Raw genomic sequence first — 20687 nt, 5'->3', positions numbered from 1 at the left:
TTATCATGAACTTTCTAGCCAAGTTATAAAATGAGTGTCATAAATCAGTGTGTAAGAAAAATCCTATCTCATTTTGCGAAGATAATATAAGCAAGAATCCTTTCTTCTAAAACTTAACTATAATAATATACAATAATTGAATAGGTATGTCCGTCAAAGAGCTTATCAGACCCACACATCATGTTCATCAAATTTATAATAATATATATATATATTATTTTAATGTACGAAGTACATATGATATTTCCATGCAGATATTCTGCGTCATCATACAATGAAAGAGTAATGGAACAGAGAAAAATCCCAGTGCCGGAGGGAATTTTTCTCTGTTCCATTATTCTTTCATCGTATGATGACGCAGAATATCTGCATGGTAATATCATATGTACTTCGGTACATTAAAATAATATATATGATATGCGTAAATCACTTCGTGATTTAAGACAGCGCTTATTCTGTCGGATCCCGGCCAACTAGTCACTCATAACGAGTGCACCTCAGCACATGTGTGGACTTCAGTCCTACGTTCATAGACATCTATGACGTAGTGCAGAGGGCGGCCACTAGAGGGAACCCAAGAGTTGGAACTTAAACTGAGACGATTCTGTCCGACACCAGGATGGGTATCCGGTGTGGCTTAGTGGATAAAGCATCAGCACGTAGAACTGAAAACCCGGGTTCAAATCCTGGTGCCGGAGAGAATTTATCTCTGTTCCATTACTCTTTCATCGTATAATAATATAGTTTTTAATTCTGATAATGCTTTTTATTCTTACCCTTCTTTTGTATTTTTACTACCTGAATCTGAATAACAAATTGCATAAATTCGCGTATGTAAATTCTTCATGTTTTCTTTCATGCTTAACATTTATTGTTTCATGGCTGAAATGCAATTTTCTTTATTTAAATTACAAAGTTGCATTCTAGCACAACTTAAATATTCCACATTGAACGTAATTACATTATGAATTTCTGTTTTATAAATATAAGTTATTAAAAACAATCCCAAGGACAGATCATGAATGATCAACGCTATGTTTCAACAGTTGGGAGCAATTCGAGTATGATAATAGCAGAGAAATGGTGTAAAGGTGACAAGCAACGAAAATACTTCGAATAAACTTCTCAATGTCTTTGTCTGTCTGAAAATTCATTCGGAATTGCCTGTAATGAAATTGGGCTTCCATCGTGCAAGAAAATTAAAGTACTATTAATGTTGTCTATGAAAAAAAAAATAGTTATGAAAGGGAAACAGATGACAATGTAATAAAGAGTTCAAGGCGTAACATGAATCTCAAGATCTTTGCATATAATTATATTATGAAAGTAGGCACGCGAAAGAAAGTTTTGAGAACAGAAAAGGATTTACTCAGGAGAGGGACTCCAGTGACAGATTTATGTGAAGACATTGGAAACCATAGGGGTTATACATCGTGGAGATAAGTTCAGTCAGTAAGAGGGAATCTTAAGCATAATATTGTAGTGTTCTCAGAAAGTTTACGAATTTTTCCCGCCCACATTTTAAACACGAATCACGTGACTCAAAATAAAAGGCGGCGTTTCAAAACAAACGTAGTATAAACAGTTCTAAATAGAACTACTTTCAGCAAGCACAATGATGATCTAACAGATTTATTACATTCCTGCAGTTTATTGGATGTTAGTTATCACCTACTTCTCGGTTCGTAACAGACACACATTTCAAATTCTTGGCTGGATGTGACCACAAACTCACTATACAAAATTTATGAAGGGTTCAGAAGCATAGTGGGCCAAGCGCCATTTACTAAAACCGTAGAAAACAAGGGTTAAAATGAAGTTAATACCATAATTCAATGGAAACATATAGCAAGTAATCTGAAGTATAGACATTAAAACTAAATATGTCAATCTTCATTAAACTATGGTATTCACTTAACTTTAACCCTTGCTTTTTTTTATAAATTGTGCTTGGCCCACTATGGATTTGAACACTTCATATCATTTTTTTCAATACTGGGTTTCGTCTTGAGATTGCGTACTGTAGTTGTAGCATCATCAGTTAGTTTAATGTTTTTCATGAAATTTGGGTTCCCAAATTTTATACACAAAAAAGTAGTATGGTACATTTAAAATTAACACAACTACCTGTTCCGAGTGTGAAAACTGTGAACTATACTTGGAAACCCATAGATTTGGATTTAAAATCTTACAAATTTTCAAGAGAAATTTCTGCACTTTATTTTTCACCAAAATATTGCATTGTAATGAACTAATGACAGCTTTCAGCATATCAAATCCAAATGATTTAATTTTTTTTATCCAAACAGATTCAGAAGAGGAAATACAAGAAATGTAGCTATCCTTAATCCTAAGGGAGTTCCTCCCACTGGAACAACTCTAAATGACAACTCAACTGTATTTCAATGCTATTACAGAAATGTGAACAAGATTCATACATTCCCACTCTTTCAATCTCAACTCAACTGCGACAGTTGCAGTTCATATGCACAAAATGACGTGCTTACAATCTAAAGATAATATCGAACTTGCAGTCACTGAACTCAAAGTTGCTTTGGTACCAATAGACATGAATCTTCAACGCAATTACGCTGGAACTGCAACTCAATTTCGATTCAGATGTGGTTGAGAGTTACTCCGGTGGGAAATCTCTCTAACAAACAAAGCAGTTGCGAGTTAGTTTCTCCCAGATAATTCTGTTCCCTTTCTGTTATTGCTGTACAACATTTTACTGCGCCTGAAGAGTCTGCTAATGAACGTTCAATAAAGAATCATTATTATTACCTTGAAGTCGGAGAGTGAAGCCATCAAATCATCCAGCTCCTTCGTGGCTGATGATGCCCCTGCATTGGGAGCACCAGGGTAACTCACGTCTGTGTGCGTCTCTTGGATTGTGATGGTGCGTGTTGCATGACGACCGTCACCGACATCCCTATCAAAATGTTTAACATATAATTGTAGAAAATCAAGCCTGAAACATCTCTCTTAGGGCTACTTACTTTCATACAATACAAAAACCTTCTTTTATTATACTAAGACTTGTATCATATTTTTATAGACGCTGTCCAGGTCAGTGCGAAATTATTCGTCTTTTACACTGTGCCATAGATGTAAAAATATCTAACGTGTTCAGAGGAAACACAGACGTTAGGTCCTTTTTATAATGTCCACAATTTTAATGTCCATATTATTATGTCCATTACACTATGTCCATAAATATATGTCCAATGAAGTATATGTCCACTTTATTTTAGTCCAATTGCACAAATTTTATGTCCACATTTTTACGTTCACTAAATGATTGTAAAATACATTATGTCCATCTACAAATTTACTTTAGTTCTCTACTCAATGTCTTCTGCCTGTTCATCTTCAGATAACTAATAGCTTTGAGGTAAGTTCTGATGTGTAGGCCTACTTCTTCGTTGTAGTGGTTGTAATTCCGAACGATTTCTTCTACTCGATTTAAATTTTGTAGCTACGATCTTTCAATAGGGTGTCGCACATTCAAATGCCTGCCAAGCACAGCTCTCTTTTCACATCTCCAGTATCCCTTTTGCCCATTACTGCTGTATGAATGATGATGACAACAAAAACTTTACAATAACAAAGGTTTTCCTTTTTTAGACTGGATCGATTTTGCTTCAACCATGGTTGTGGCTCAATGCACTCCATAGAGGAAAGAAGGTAACAGTTTCCATAATTTCAATGAACATTTAAACAGGAAGCTAAAAATACTGCTGATCCAGTATTAAATAAAAGTGAACATTAAAAAAGCGGGCATAAATAAAAGTGTATTTCAATAAAAGTGGACATAACAGTCATGGACCCAAAACAATGGACGCACATAAAATGTGGACATCAATGAAAGTGGACAAAAATATTAGAGGACGTAAGTCATATGGACATGGTTTCAATGGACTTAACGTCTTGGAAGCGTTCAGAGTTATGTCAGTTCCATTACTAGGGACAGCAAATGTTAGATCTATTACAGAGAGTGCACTGTCTTTCCTTTTCTTGCTTAACCCAATGATGTAGTCTAAATCATGTTGTGTAACTCATTCATCATATTTCTTAACGTTTAAATCACTTAATCACGATTAATATGATTCCATTACATTACAGTGATGTATGAAGTGAGATGGTCTCACTTTGGATAAGTACTATTTTTCTTCTGAAGTAATTGATAATTATAAAACTTATGGGGAACAAATAAAACGATATCCAAAATAATATGAAAGTTCCACAATGTACTGCGACAAAAGCATTCATAGTATATGCCATATTAAAAAAAACTCTCGTTTACAATAAACAACTCTATCTTTATTGCAACTTCATCAGGGTTTGCGTGACATCGGGAATAGGACAGACAAGTGCAATGAACTGGCTCTTACGGAGTTGCCACTTCTTTCTGTCTTATCTTTTCTTATCCTTTCCAAAGTGCATATAGTCCGATGGTCCAATTAATACTCAGGTGGAAAGCTTTATGTTGGATATATCTCTCTTGCACGCATCAATGCTTATCATACGGTGTTGTTACATTTTCGTAACAAAGATTGTTAATTTCTAGTTACAATTCGACGGGCCAGTTTGAGAGGGAAACAACTCACAATTTTAAAAGTTTTGAGAAAACCACATTTTAAAACTCCATGTTTCTGTGAAAAATTCAATTGACTCCACTCAAATTCGAAACTTATAGTATATATGAAACATCATTAACAAAATGTGGACTAATTTCAATGACTCTTGGATTTTTCACAGCAACATGAAACTCTAAAATGCAGGTATCTCAAAACTTTACATTTTGAGTTCTTTTCCTTTCGAACTGGCTCATCGAATTACCTTTATACCGACATCAATACACTGATTTCTACCACCATCACCCACAGTGAATAAATTTTGAGCTACAAGATTACTTTTAATTAAAACTGAAGTTAAAATTACTAACTTTTTTTTTGCCATGAATAAACTTGAGATACGACAACACTGGTTTTTACATCTTGGGGAGTAGATATGAGAATGTCAATTACAATTCGTAAACATCATTAGTAGAGAAGCTTCTTGTGATTGGAGCGACATCTGAAAAGGCCTAATCAATAAACAAACTCTTATCTTATCTCTTCAAAATAAAGCGTCCTCTTTGACACCGCCTGGGTATTAAATGAACGCTCGGATTATACAACACTAACGTGAAAATCATTCATAAGAAGTGACAACGTCGTATTACTTATGACTTATGAGACCTGATACACCCACATTCAATAATATGCATTTCTTGCACTCCTTGAAGATGAAATCGGAGGTTGTAAAGGTTTCGTTATCTTAAGCACATCTTCTATTATTAATATCTAGGTGGAAAGGTAGAAAATAGGAAACACTGGAGAATGCTGGGTTTGCAGTGAAAGACCTCACCTTGGGCACAGAACACTATTAACGGTTGATTAAAGGAGAAGGCTTTTTAAACGTGGCACAAATTATACCGAAATTGAGTCAAATCTAAGTTACCGGCATTTTTAACATGCCACGAGGTTGCTTTTCGACGGGCAGCACGTTGGGTTTTCCAGATTGATTGTTTCCTCTGAACCTGGCACAGGATGTAATAAGTGAAGGTTGGTTTCCTTGTTAATTGTTAGCACTAATCCGATGTCACAGTTCTGCTCCACCTCAATCCTCAACGTAAAGGACAAGAAATAATACGAGTTATGAAGAGTTAAATTTTAAATAGACATAGATTTAAAAAATGCCGGACATTTTGTTATACTTTTTAAATGCCTAGAGGAAAAAGCTTAAAAAGGAGGACATGTTCCAAAAGCCGAACGCCTGGTCACCCTGGCCTGAGATAAACTTCCGTGTCGGTAGATTCGTATAATGCAGCGTTTCTCAAACTATGGTCCGCGGACCACCTGTAGTCCTCGAGGTCTGCCCTTATGGTCCTTCAAAAAAGACAGAAGAAAAAATAAAATTCAAACGAATTGCGTATCACACTATAGCTTAAAATCTCAGAGTTTGTAAATGACACAGGGCAATCGAATTTCACTTTTTCTCCTAGTACTGCATTTTATGAAATTTATTACCCTACCCGTCTATCGACTTCCCACTCTACTCTCAGCAGCAAAAGAGGGATTTAAAGCACTATACACGTGGTGTTTCTCGACATCTTTTCCCTGAACATCTGGCGCCGCGCCTGTAACCCAGCCAGGGACCACCCGAATTCATAACAGAGGACCAAAGTACCGAACCTTAATTCAATTTTAAAATATAAGTATACTGGCATTAAAATATGCTACGAAAGTGATAAATTTCCTTTCGAAGGGAACAAGAGTAAGGTGGTCCGCGGAACTGTTCTGACATTAAAAAGTGGTCCCCACTTCAAAAAAGTTTGAGAAACGCTGGCATAATGTTAACCTTCTCTTTCTGATAGCTCATTCTTTCCTCTACGCACAGCTCACATGCCAGGTCTCGCCTCCTGGCTTATATAAGTACAGCGTTCGAAAATGTAATGTACAAAGGAGAATTACAAGCCAGTTACGTGTAATAAAGACAAAATTTGTTCATCGTTAAATACATTTTTCGCCGCAAACTATTAAAGGTACGCATACAACAAAATTACGTATAGTTTGGTTACGTATAAACCAATTTCTATTGTAATTATCGTCCCTAGTTTGAAACAGATCCATCTGCTTGTACGTAGTAGGCGCAGCTAACTTCTTGTACAAGAGCCAAATTAAATCTTCATACGAAACTTGCACTTGTTCATGGGTAATTATTTCTACCCTCTGTAATTTTATTGCAGTTGCGTTCTCCCTCATTCACACCATTATTTATGCAACCTTATATCACGGTGGACATAACAAAGGGTCAAACAAAGGTTATTCTAAAAGAAGAACATTAGACGTGATGCTAGAGAGATGATCATTTTGGTTGGATAAGATGAAAGGAGAGTCTTTTGCCTCACGTTGGCAATGGATCAGAACTGGCAAGAAAAATAAGTTTGAAGAGCAACCAAGTGAAGATTTCATAACATTTCTTCTAGTGGTAGGATTAGTATCAATTTTGTTGGTGCTTCCTGGTTGCAAATCGCTGTTTTTTCTGTTAATTCAGAGAAAAAATAACGAGCGGGAACAAGAAATGTAGGAAACAGATGATGTTGATCAAGAACTACGAGTTTACGATTTGTTAATCCTGGGACGTAAATAAAATTTGATAGCTGGGTTGTAAAATTCTTCTTTGATATAAAATATGTTATGCTTGTTATAAACCGTCCATCCCGGGGAAATAGTTGATTGCAGCATCTATGAATTAATCATAAAACTTATTTTAATTTTATGAACTCAGTATATAAACTTACCCATTGGGAACAGCAGTGTTGAGTTCATCCAGAAGACTGTCCACAGATGGTCGGACCCTAGATTCATGGCCACTGGTCCTCGCTGACATCACTGGAGTTGGGGAACCGTTCACAAGACTCGCGTCTGGATGCGAGGAAAAAAATCAATCTACTTCTGTCTCCCATTTACACATCAGTCAATTTTTTAAACAATAATCTACAGAGAAGATATCAGACATTAACGTTAAGAAACTCCTCGAGAAAAAAAAAGAAGAAAGGAAGAAAGGCAAAACGGAGCAAAGAAGACAAACAGAGGGCGATATAAAATCGAGGCACGAAGATAAAAATGAAAGCATATTAGTTAAGAAAGAGGATGAGTATAAAAGGCATAGGAAGAACTGTAATTATAAGAGAAAAAGATAAAACTATATTAAAAGAAGAAAGAGAAAACAAAATGAGAGAGATTAAAGAATGAAGGAAACAAAAAATGAAGAAGAAAGAAGAAAAAAAAGGGACACAATACGAAATGCTAGACAAGAGGAAAGGAAGAGAGAAGACAGCCACCGGCGTTGCGCTCGGGAGCGGGTTCGATTTCCGATTAGGCTGATTACCTGGCTGAGTTTTTTCCGAGGTTTTCCCAAACCGTAAGACGAATGTCAGGTAAGCTATGGCGAATTCTCGGCCTCATCTCACCAAATATCATCTCGGTATCACCAATCCCATTGACGCTAAATAATCTTAAAATAAAAAGGGAGCGAAAAAAAAACGAAAGGTGAAAACACAAAAAGCGAGGAAAGGGAATGAAAGAAGAAAGTTAAAGAAATAAAATAGGGGAACAAAAGATAGCCTATACAGACAAAAATACGAGATAAGAGAAACAAATAAAGAAAAAGAAAGAAAGAAAGAAAGAAAGAAAGAAAGAAAGAAAGAAAGGGAAGGGAATGAAGCGAGAAATTGAAGGAGCAAGCATGAAAGAAAAATAAATAAACGGAGAAAATGAGCAAGAACTGAGAAACAAACAATCACAGCTCACTAATCTCGAAACATGGCATCTCTAATCAGTCTCATCACAGGTCACTAATCTCGAAACATGGCGCCTCTAATCACAGCACACTAATCTCGAAACATGGCATCTCTAATAAGTCTCGTCACAGCTCACTAATCTCGAAACATGGCATCTCTAATCAGTCTCATCACAGGTCACTAATCTCGAAACATGGCATCTCTAATCAGTCTCATCACAGGTCACTAATCTCGAAACATGGCATCTCTAATCAGTCTCATCACAGGTCACTAATCTCGAAACATGGCGCCTCTAATCACAGCACACTAATCTCGAAACATGGCATCTCTAATCAGTCTCGTCACAGCTCACTAATCTCGAAACATGGCATCTCTAATCAGTCTCATCACAGGTCACTAATCTCGAAACATGGCATCTCTAATCAGTCTCATCACAGGTCACTAATCTCGAAACATGGCGCCTCTAATCACAGCACACTAATCTCGAAACATGGCATCTCTAATCAGTCTCGTCACAGCTCACTAATCTCGAAATATGGCATCTCTAATCAGTCTCTTCACAGGTCACTAATCTCGAAACATGGCGCCTCTAATCACAGCACACTAATCTCGAAACATGGCGCCTCTAATCACAGCACACTAATCTCGAAACATGGCATCTCTAATCAGTCTCATCACAGGTCACTAATCTCGAAACATGGCATCTCTAATCAGTCTCATCACAGGTCACTAATCTCGAAACATGGCATCTCTAATCAGTCTCATCACAGGTCACTAATCTCGAAACATGGCGCCTCTAATCACAGCACACTAATCTCGAAACATGGCATCTCTAATCAGTCTCGTCACAGCTCACTAATCTCGAAATATGGCATCTCTAATCAGTCTCTTCACAGGTCACTAATCTCGAAACATGGCGCCTCTAATCACAGCACACTAATCTCGAAACATGGCGCCTCTAATCACAGCACACTAATCTCGAAACATGGCATCTCTAATCAGTCTCATCACAGGTCACCAATCTCGAAACATGGCATCTCTAATCAGTCTCATCACAGGTCACCAATCTCGAAACATGGCATCTCTAATCAGTCTCATCACAGGTCACCAATCTCGAAACATGGCATCTCTAATCAGTCTCATCACAGGTCACTAATCTCGAAACATGGCGTCTCCAGTCACAGCTCACTAATCTCATAACACGGATTCCCAAACAATATGACACTTCTAGTTCTGCAAAATGCTTCATAAAACTTGAATTTTGTGCTTTTTTGGTAAGTTTTTCTTTTCAAATTCAATGCAAGTTCAGCTTTTTTATTTTATTGTTTGGGCATTTTCCAGACATGCGGAATTTACGGCGTCAGTAGAGGTAAATGAACGATATAACGAAGTACTTTCAGAGATCCGTAGGATTTCGTTATACTGGAATTTTACTTAGGCCTATCAGTATTAGAATGCAAGGAAGAACGAGAAATTTAAACTAACAAATGTCGGAAAATGGAAGACTGAAGAGTTATTCCGACACCAGCAATCAAGTAAAGCGCAACGATATAAAATCAATTCTTGTTTGGTTATTATAAGATATATAATAATTGCACGTGGTTGTTGATTACCTTTCCTCTCCACGTAGCCTGAGTAGTGGGCGTTGCTCAAGTCCTGCAGCAGAGTGTCAAGCTCCGACAGGTTGTTGTTGAGGGAAGTCATCTTGGCGGGCTGCTGACTCTGTGGATATGACGTCTTCGTTGTTGTAATCGTTTCTTGAATCACTCTCTGATTCTGGTAAGTAGGCTGAAAATAAACAATTATTAAATGATCAGAGAAGAATTGGTAAGATTTACTGGCCATCGATCATAAGCGCTAATTTGTGGGAAGAAAGATTCCATAAGCGCAAATGACTGTATTACAAAAGCGCCAACATCGGTATACTTAAGACCACAATGAAACATGTTGAAAATAAAAATGTAAATCTGGCAACATATGTGTAGAAATAGGCTTATTCTAATCACACATTGATTAGTATGGTAAATATGATATAAAATAAAATGACTGTACTCACGCATACTATAAATTGGACTACATAAATGTGTCACCTGATAAAATATTTATTTACTCATTGGATAGAAATTGTAAATCAGAGTTGTGAACGTAACGATTTCACTATCAATATCAACGCACAGAAATTGTTTTTCGTTTACTAGTCAGAACTTGTACATTTTTCAATTCTACTACAGCTTCTTTCAAATTTTGGAGAGCTACAGGAAGTGAATAATTTCGAGGAAAAATTGTTCCGGGGCCCGGTATAGAACTCGGGATCTTTGGTTAAACGTACCAACGCTCTACCAACTGAACTACCCGGGAACTCTACCAGACACCGATCCAATGTTTCCCTCTATATCCACAGAGCTCAAAGTGGGCTGACAACCGCCAAGCAACCAACACTGAGTGCACACTAACTCTGTGTGACTTAAATTGTGGTTTTCTGCTAACGAATTATTCAAATAAAATTTACAGGGAGTTATACTTGAAATCTTGATTTGCATAATACACGTCACTGTTCGTTAACAGAAAACCACAATTTAAATCACACAGAGTTAGTGTGCACTCAATGTTGGTTACTTGGCGGTTATCAGCGCACTTTGAGGTCTGTGGATATAGAGGGAAAAATTCGATCGGTGTCTGGTAGAGTTCTCGGGTAGCTCAGTTGGTAGAGCGTTAGTACGTTTAACCAAAGGTCCCGGTTCGATACCCAGCCCCGGAACAATTTTTTCCTCGAAATTATTCAAATCAACTTTACAGGGAGTTATACCTGGAAGCTTAATTTGCAGGTACAGGAAGTGATTTCTTTCTTTTCCTGTACATAGCCATTCGAACATTTAAAATGGTTGTCGAATTCAACGAAGTATTATCTACTGCACTTAACTCCTACTGTATTATCTTGCTGGGTTTGTTACTCGACTGATCCTATGCTTACAACTATTTCGTAAAATATGGCTGAATGTCCAATGCTTCACGTGCATGATTTTCAGGCTCGCTTGAATCATCTACGATTTTATCATTAAAATATCCGTGATTCTGTCGTTAGTTGCAATTCTCCTTGAACAAGCTAGCATATAAATTCACCTTTTTATTTCACCACCGCTCATTAGACGTATTTTGCGATACTTTTAACTTTCTCGCACTATGCACGGCGCAACTTTGTTGTAACGGTGTTACCAAATCTTTCTTAGGGGTGTTTTCATTTATCGCTAGTATGTTTACGTTGGCGCTTTAGTTATGATAGCTCTCATAAAGAATAGTTGGCGAAAAGTAATCCACCATATTTACTCTGCATTAGGGTCCCTAGTTTGTGATAAAAAAAAAAATATATATATATATATCGACGATACAGAAAAAGGTTTATCTGTGTTACTTCAGCTCCTTTTCACGTCTTGTGCCGGGGAGCTGTCGGACACTGCATTTTCGATATCCAGCAGACCCTAATTCAAGATTTAAAAGCTTCTGGTTTAATTCCCGGCGGCGTAGGCAGCAGAAGATACTCATCCTTCGTATAAGGGACTAGGTATTTGTCCCTTGCCATGTGCTGTCTGCGCCCTGTTTACCACACGACTAGAGACGGCCACAATGTGTCTGTCAAGGTCGGTCAATAGTTGTGTACCTTCTCTTACACCGCACTGAACTGTAAGTCAGTAGGAAAGGAGGTTAACGGAATAGAATAAATGAATGAATAAATAAATAAATAAGCAAATAAAATATGTAAATAAATAAAGAAAAAAGAAAGAAAGAAAAAGGAAAGAAAAGCAGAAAGAGAGGAAGGAAGGAAGGAAGAAAGAACGACAGAAAGCTAATTTTAGTATGTTGATATTTGAATGACAAGCGGGGCACAAATGTAGCCAAAAATATTACACCGTATTATTACAACACACGAGTATAAAAAGTTGTGATCTGAAAAGTCTTGTTATATACAGTGTGGTCAATTTAAAGGTCCCGACAGATTGCTCGGACGGTCGGCGGCTCGAGCCTCATGCAATAGCAGCTCCATGAAAGTGCGGCGCTCTTCCCGCCTGCAGTCAGCTGAGAGTGAGATTTCATCGGAGTAAGATAGTTGTGTTGTGCAATCGTGAGTGAGATTTCAGTGTAGAGTACAACAGTGTTGTACAACATGTGAGATATTCACTGCGTCGTCGTATATTCATCTTGAAGACGTACAAAGAAGCAAGAAAAATAACAATTACTTGATAAAATTTACAAGAATTATATTTTCATGCAATCCGGAGTAATATCATTTTTGTACCAACTTCATTGTGTACCAGTAAGAAACATATTTTGTGTCAAATAAAATCTACCGTCCTAGACCGGGTTTTAATTCTGCTAACCTCGGAGCCAATAGGAAGCATGGGAACTCCTAAACTAACAATGACAAATAGTACAACTAATATAAAAGAAAAATGACAGGAGAAAAGGTTAGGTTAAAAAATTTGAGAAAACCCCTCCCAAAAAAAAAAACACTATCATGCACGACTATGTTAGGTAGTGTGCCAGTACGAAAGCCGAATATATTAATGATTGTGTCAATTAGGGAGAAAGGTCGCGCATCTTAGGGAAACTGACTGACATGGATTCAGATCATCTATGGAATGTTTCCCGACAAAGAAATCGTCTCTAGTCTAAGAGAAACACTTTATGTGAACTATACAAATGCGTAGTTAAGAGGCAGATCTGGCAACACCTCATTACGGACAAGAGAATGCTCCATTAAATGAATAATTATACCAGACCTGAGTTCTGCCAGACTTCTCGGGCTCATTTGGCAGATATGTGACCGCTTGAATTAAAAAAAAAAGTACAGAAAAACTTCCCACGTATGCTCACTGTGAAACAAAAGACTATAATTTAAAATTAAGTGCCTAGCAACGGCTCAGTTTGGTGACGACATTATAACGTTAAGAAATCAAATCTTTAATTTCTAAAAATTTAGTTCATATTATTATACTGTATTATCCAGGGTAAAGTTTAAGTCAAGATATTGGCATCCCGACAACAAAACCAGGGACCAAGATAACATTTTCATACTTGGGGTATCAAAAAGATACATAAAACAAATCCAATAGATTTGACACATACGTAACACCAGGAAAGATACTAAGAGAATGATACCCCTACGGTAGCTGAGTGGTCAGACTTTCAGCCTGTCACGCAGGCAGTCCGGATTCAAGTCCCGGTCAGGCCTGGGTTCATTGAAAAATCCGTAGTGACACTTATGACGGACAAGATTGCAGTTGGGAGTTTTCTCGGGGTTCTCCTGTTTTCCCATATTAGACATCTACATCATTCCGTCAACATTTCTCCATTTCGTTATCGTTCCACAGCATTCCATGAACCCCGGTTGACGACGCACGGAGGGGTTGGCCTAGGGAAGAGTGGGATTGTCTGCTTGAAACCTGGATACGCAGAGAACCTTAGTGTAGTCAGCCGGTGTGGATTTGGGAATGCACCCATCTTGAGAGTTAGCGCAACAGATCGTGAAAGGTCGCAGTGCTGAGTCGTAGTGCCCCCTCCAGAAATTCCATTCCATTGTATGCAAGAATGATGGTCGTGTGTAGCTTGCTACGACAGAACTCTAGTGTAGCCTAACTTAGGACAGTGGCGGCTGTGTTTGTTTACGTAGGAGACCAGTGGAGACAAGGAAAATTTGGGGGGAAAGCAGAACAAGAAGCATACAGAGATAACAAGAGGAATACAAAGAAACCAAGGAAAATACCAGGACAAGGGGAATAGGAGATCAAGGGGAAGACAAGGAGAAAGGAGAATAAAAGGAAACAAGGGAAATATAATATTAACAGGCGAAAAACAGTGAAATCAAGGGAATACAAGGAGAATAACGGAAAGACAGACAGAACAAGGTAAAGACGAGGAGAATGGGAAGACATTGAGATCAAGAGAGAAAACAAGCAGAACGAGGAGAACACAGTGAAAACAGGGGGAAGACAAGAAGAACAAGAGGAAGAAAGAGGAGGCAAGGATAAGGGAAATACAGTCATAACAAAAGAAAGACAATGAATAGGAAGACAAAGATAAGTAGAATGTAAAAGGAACAAGGGACAACCAAAAGAATAGAGGGAATACGAGAACAAGGATTGCAAGGAAAAGAAGGTAATACTCGTACAATACACATAGTCTTACGTAAAGATATGCAGTTTACGAAAGCTATCAGCTAAAGTTTCGGTCCTATTTAAGATCAAAAGCACATCAGAATGAAAGCTTACAAAATTACGGGAAAACTAATGCTCGTGTAAGGTAGTGAAGCATGGTCAATATTAGGAAACAGGATGCGCAACGACTCACTCCAGACCAGAAGAGAAATTTAGGCATTTTAAAGCAACTTCAAATTATACCAATAACAAGCTGTATTAATAAGTACAGGAGGAATTGACTACGGCATATCAACAGAATGGGAGAACCAGATTACCTAAGTAAAAGTTCTTCATTATATCCATACAGGAAAAATATCGCTTGGAGAACCATAAAAAAAATATGGCAGGAGACCGTAACAGGCCACTAGGCGTAAAACTGGAAAAGATGAAAATGGTGATGATGATTAAATTATTTGTGTATGTCTTACGAATAAATGTTAAAGAAAATAAACTATTAACGGTGAAATCATTCGCATCATGATAAATGAATTTAATGCTGCTCTCTCCTGCTTTCTTAATTGGATTCTTTTCTTGAAACTGAAAAAGATGAAACGATCGACCTGTGATATGCAGTATTTTAACAATAAATTGAAAGTAAGAATCGAGTGAAGGATAGTGTGACTTTTATTTCTCATTTGAGCCGGGTGTAGATTTGAAGCTTCCCACTTATTTCCCTTGTTCTGCTTGTATTTCCCTTGTTCTCCTTGTAAATCCCCTTGTACTCTTTGTATTTCTCCGTGATTTCTTGTCCTCCCCTCGTTCTCCTTGTATTCCCCTTTTAACGGCGAGAGGGGGTTGTATTTTTGTGTGAGTCTACTCCCAAGCTAATTCTCCCCTCCCATACCTTGTGAGGAGAAAGACGTAGTTCTACAGAAGAATGCAAATAAATACGCAGATATGGAATAATGGCTGAAAGTTGGAAATACCAAAAGATCTCACAGTAAGGAAGACACTGATAAAACTAATAAAATGCGTACGGTAATCTGATTGCATCAAATATAAATCAAAATTTAACTCGAACGAAAAAGCGTGTTCAGAGGAACATTCCTGGTGATACGACAACTGCTCCTAATTTAATTGGTCGGAAATCAGGCTGTCAGCCAGTCTGCAATTGGAAGCCTTCCAGTTTATGTAACAGACACCATTAACACTACTGTATCCAGTTTTGACGGGCTAAGTTTGCTTGGCATGAAATCTACTTATTTTCTAATAGTTTCTTAAAAGCGGTACATAAAATTCTACTTTTGACATTTTAAGAGTACCGGTACTGCTATACGAAAAAACTGCTACTCCAACGGCTACGGCATCGGCTTTCCATGCCCTACACCTGACATCATATCCTGGTAAATACATGCATAATTTGTGACGGGCAAAGCCGATAATGAAGCAGACTTTCCCTGGGGCAGTCCCGTTTCCTCTGCTATCACTCAACCGTTTCTTCACAATTCACAGTGTTACGTTTCTCCTGTTCTCATTCCATTGTTTCTCCATAAGTGACAATGTCCCGTTTCCTTGCCATCAATGTACTATTTCTCCATAACTGACAATGATCCGAGTCCCTTGACATTCTACCATTTCGCCATGATTTAGAGCCATACCGGGGAACTATTGTATAGCCTATTACGTGACATTTCGATCCCACTACTAGAGTCGTGCACAATCGGTTACGAAAAATAGAAATTATATATTGCTATTGAACGCCTGGCCCTATAGTCAGTACGCAGAGCACTCCCATCTTGCGGAGTGTCTCAGGTTCGGTTTATCGAATATTCTATTTTTTTTATTATCCAATTTAGTAAACCCTATATCACCCTGAGGTATTGAATATTCTAATTGTTTCTCACTCTTTGTGGGTAGACGGCAAAGGCAGACCACATTGAGCCATGCAGGAGTTACAAGAGCCCTTGCAAGGACGCGTTTATTATAGTGTAGGCCTACTATTTAATTGATAATTATTCCTCTCTCAGTACATTCAATCAATCAATCACTCATCCATCATCCATTTATCAATCCATCGATTCACTGATTCATTCATACATCGATTCATTGATTCATTCATGTATGGACTGATTGATTGATTCATTGATTTGATCACTGATTGATTCACTCATCTAGTCCAGGTATTAGAGTTGGGTACCCTCAAGTGCAACAACATTCTTTGTGAAAATACAAGCATTTGAGCTTCAGAGTACTTTTCTTTTTCTTAATAAGACTCCATCTTCTTAAAAAAATGATTTATTAATGAAATAATAATGCAGCTCTTTAAAGGAATTAAAAGGCATATATTAACAACTACTGGTGTAGAGGTATGCATTTTGAGTTTAAAATGTAAATATTAGGCTGGTGGTGTGGAAGAGAAGGTCTGAGGCCTTAACTACACCAGAATAAATAAATGAGTGAGCGAATGAATGAATGAATGAATGAAGGAAGGAAGGAAGGAAGGAATGGATAAATAAATAAATAAATAAATAAATAAATAATACCGAATCTAGAGACTTAAATAACATTATTACTATGATGTACCGAAGTATATATATTTCCGTGCAGGAATTCTGCATTACCATATGGTGAAGAATGGGTAGAATGGAGAAAAATTCTCTCCGGCACCGGGACCCGAACCCGGGTCTTCAGCTCTACGTAAATAACACTGCCTAGAACCCATTTTGCAGCTGATTAACTTATACGAGTAGATAATGACTATTCCTGTGGATAAAACATTTAAGGGATCATACAATGATGTAAACTGTTTCGACATTATCTGTTATATAAAACAAAATAGTTTCAGTTTGAGCAAATTACAGTTTTGTACATAATTTTAGTACAAAGACTTCAAGCAATGGGAAAACGAAAATATGGCACAAGATACAATTGAAATAAGCCTTGCTACGGCGGCCACTTCACTGACAACCCCGTCCCGCTGGTTGCCGCTATAGCATGGCGCTACATTTTTCCCTAGTGGCGGCAACTTTGCACACTTATCTATAGTCCCGGTTGCAGTCCCATGTGGCATTCAACATTTTATCGCATTGCAAAAATTACAATTTATTTTACAAGTCGATTATATTAAGTAAAAGAAAATAAGATTAAACCCCATTTGCATAACTGACTCTTATCGCAGGATAGTAAGTACACAAAATCAGCCCGGTAGAAAAGCTGTCCGCGTACGAACACATGGACAACATGCCAAAAGCAACATTCTCGGCATCAAGGATGTTGACAACTTGCATTTGCGCAAAATATCTATACATAAAAATTTGCAATATCACAATTCTTGCCTATACTAGGCACAAAAAGCAAACAGACAATCTACGCGATTCGAAGGAACTTTAAATGTGAGCAGTGGAGTCACTGTGCATTTCGTACATATCATTCCTACTTAATTCTGAACAATACTTTGCATGCATATCAGTTCTAGCAATAGTAATATCTCCTTAGTTTAGAATAACATTTTAATTCCGATATCGATTGAAGAGATCCTATACTTTTAAATTCTGCGCCGTAGCTGCGTGATCGAAGACGTCATACTGTTCGGAATGAGGTCTGGTTCAAGTCTACATGGGACAAAAAAACCTTTTCATGAAATTACGCAGAGCCGATTTAGGGCTGAGATCTTTAAGAGGGGACGGATGAGAAATAACATTATGCTACTAATTTGCCTATTTTTGGATCTAGGACCTTGAAATTTGAAATATTAGTTTAAAACAGAGCTTTCTTTATCTTCTTTTTTCAGAATTTTATCAATAATATGAGAAAAGGTCCTTTCTAGCAGTTATTTTTTTTTAATTTTCATTAAAATAAAAAAAATGTAAGCCTTTTTCTAAAAATTTTGCTAAACCAATAAACCTAAAACTTTGCACATGTGTTACTAACACCTAAAGTGACATTTTTCTACAACCAAATATTTTATTTCGGCTTTATATTATTTTAAAAATATTATATATGAAACCATTTTTAATATTTTTTTCTAAGTTTTGTAATGTATAAAACTCACAAATATTAACAAATCAAAATTTTGTTGTAGGGAATTACAGATAATACAGTTTTAAGCTTGTGTATAAAATTTCATATTTTTACTCGCAATTGTTACAAAGAAAAGGGTACATAAGCATTGAAAAATGTAAGTTACGGAAACGAAGTTGAAAGTAATAGCAGTATTTATCTTCTATCTCACCTCAAACAGTGCACGCAATCTATATCCACAAGGAAGTAGTAAGCCACAATCTTCCTAGCACTGATCAGATAGTTTGCCTGTCTAAATTCCAAGAAAATTTCTATAACACAGAAACTCCAAAATGGCTACTGAAAGGGAGAGTGACATTGCGCCGCGCTTTGGTATTTAAATTTTAAAGACCACTTAGGTCCTTCGCGTCTGTTTACCCTTAAGTGCTTTCAGGGCTCGGATATATAAAACAAGAACTCGATATTTCTAAGGACCTTTTCTAGGACCATGTTTCTTCTTTTTAATAAGTTACAGAACATGTCAATCGTAATTTTTCACTACAAAATGAAGAAATGGAAAATCTTTGTTATAGTCCCGTCGCTCTAATTTCCGGCAGCCAATCGCGTTGCAGGTCGGCTACATTTAAACGTGTGCGTCTCGTGATTCGCTGATTCATTTCTTAAGGCTCGATAAATACTTAATATAATCGCCCGCCATTTTAGCTCTTTAGTTGGCGTTCGCAGAAAGCACATGAAGACGTTATTTGCCGCTCAATTATTTGCTGAATTACATTGCGTTTGATTTATTATCATAGGAGTTACGACATGATAATGTTTAACGGTGTTGCAAATAGATTCCTCGTATGGTAGCTCGGCAACGTAAGAACAAAAATGGCGAATGATACTACCTACCTAGACTTTATAGAGCCTTCACTTTCTAAGACGTAAGCAAAGAGGCGGAGTCACGCCGGAAATAACAGCGTCGGGACTATATATGTCTGCAACCAAGATTTACATCACACCATTACCTTACTCCTTCATATGGCAAATATAAAATCAACAAATTTTATTTTTAATTTAATGCATCCAGAGAGACATCAAATCGAAGTTAACCAGTGCACAATAATTACCACTCATTTTCACATTACACACACTGACTTACTTATTATTGGTTTGGTGTCCTCATTTCCCCGCTTATGGCTATCGTTACCCCAACAACACGAATAAGTTGGGTAAACATTATTTAATCTCTTAATTTCAGCCTTCATCGGCCTCCTACGGATGCTTTAAATTTGGAGCGGACTAGAGTAATAACTTTAAAAACAATCTCGGTCTAGATCGGGTTCGGGTTCAGAGGTGAACGCGAGTCCACCCCTGTGGAGTAACGGTTAGCACGTCTGACCGTGAAACGAGCAGTCCTGCGGGTCCGGGTTTAAAATTCTGGTTGGGACAAGTTACCTGGTTGAGATTCTTCCGAGGTTTTCCCGCAACCAAATGAAGCAAAATTGCTAGGCAACGGCAACTTTGGGTAACTTTCAGCGTTGGATCATTTAAGCTGTAGGAGTTCGGAGGCAGTACGCAGGGCGATCTGTTGCGCGGGGGCGTTAGAATATGCACACCATTCCATCCCGGGTAGATGGGCTCATTCGAGCGGCCTGCGTGTGAAGACAGTTCCAGTCCGTGCCCTCCCCTGGGGAACGGGCCGAGAAGGACTTCAAAATTTCGGCCCGTGCAGACCTCTACAATGTATGGGATCTGTGTCCACCCAGCATCGTGATAAATTTTCGGAGCTACAATAAGTAGCGAAGTCCGATTTTCAAAGCCAGCTATAACAGCGGGGGGAAAGGATCATAGTGTTGACAAATTACCTCCGTACTGGCTGGATGATCGTTAAACTCTGCTGAGTCATGTGGATGCGTGGCCAACAGTTGATCTTGGCCTTCATGGGCTGTCGCGCCACATTATTACGTGCATAGCATTTCTAGCAACCGTAATGTTTCTTTCGATTTTGATGTTAAATTCGACGTCAAATTAAAATGATACTGTATTCTACACGAAAATCAGTTCCACAACGGTAAAGTTTATAGTTTAGGATTTTGAATTCCATTTCAAATTGAAAAGCTGTAACATTTTACAGAAAATCATTTCTAGCAATTTGGTGTTAAATTGAAAAGGCATGAAGTTTAATATACGAGGATTATCAACAA

The 20687-nt window shown here is 37.7% G+C and overlaps 1 protein-coding gene across 6 annotated transcripts in view; it reads right to left on the bottom strand.

Moving 5' to 3' along the window:
• Pax (Paxillin) overlaps window positions 1–20687 on the bottom strand; it is a 266633-nt gene that overhangs the window by 19698 nt on the left and 226248 nt on the right. For all 6 annotated transcript variants that reach the window (XM_069846900.1, XM_069846899.1, XM_069846901.1 and 3 more), the window contains 3 exons: window positions 9964–10138; window positions 7349–7472; window positions 2785–2932 (listed from right to left, as the gene is read on the bottom strand). In XM_069846900.1, the coding sequence (XP_069703001.1) occupies window positions 2785–2932; window positions 7349–7472; window positions 9964–10138 (447 nt within the window). The remainder of the gene's footprint in view (window positions 1–2784; window positions 2933–7348; window positions 7473–9963; window positions 10139–20687) is intronic.

Source organism: Periplaneta americana, chromosome 15, assembly GCF_040183065.1.
Source record: "Periplaneta americana isolate PAMFEO1 chromosome 15, P.americana_PAMFEO1_priV1, whole genome shotgun sequence".
Taxonomy (NCBI): domain Eukaryota; kingdom Metazoa; phylum Arthropoda; class Insecta; order Blattodea; family Blattidae; genus Periplaneta; species Periplaneta americana.
The sequence above is the reverse complement of the archived record's forward strand: the minus strand, read 5'-3'. Positions and strand labels throughout refer to the sequence as shown.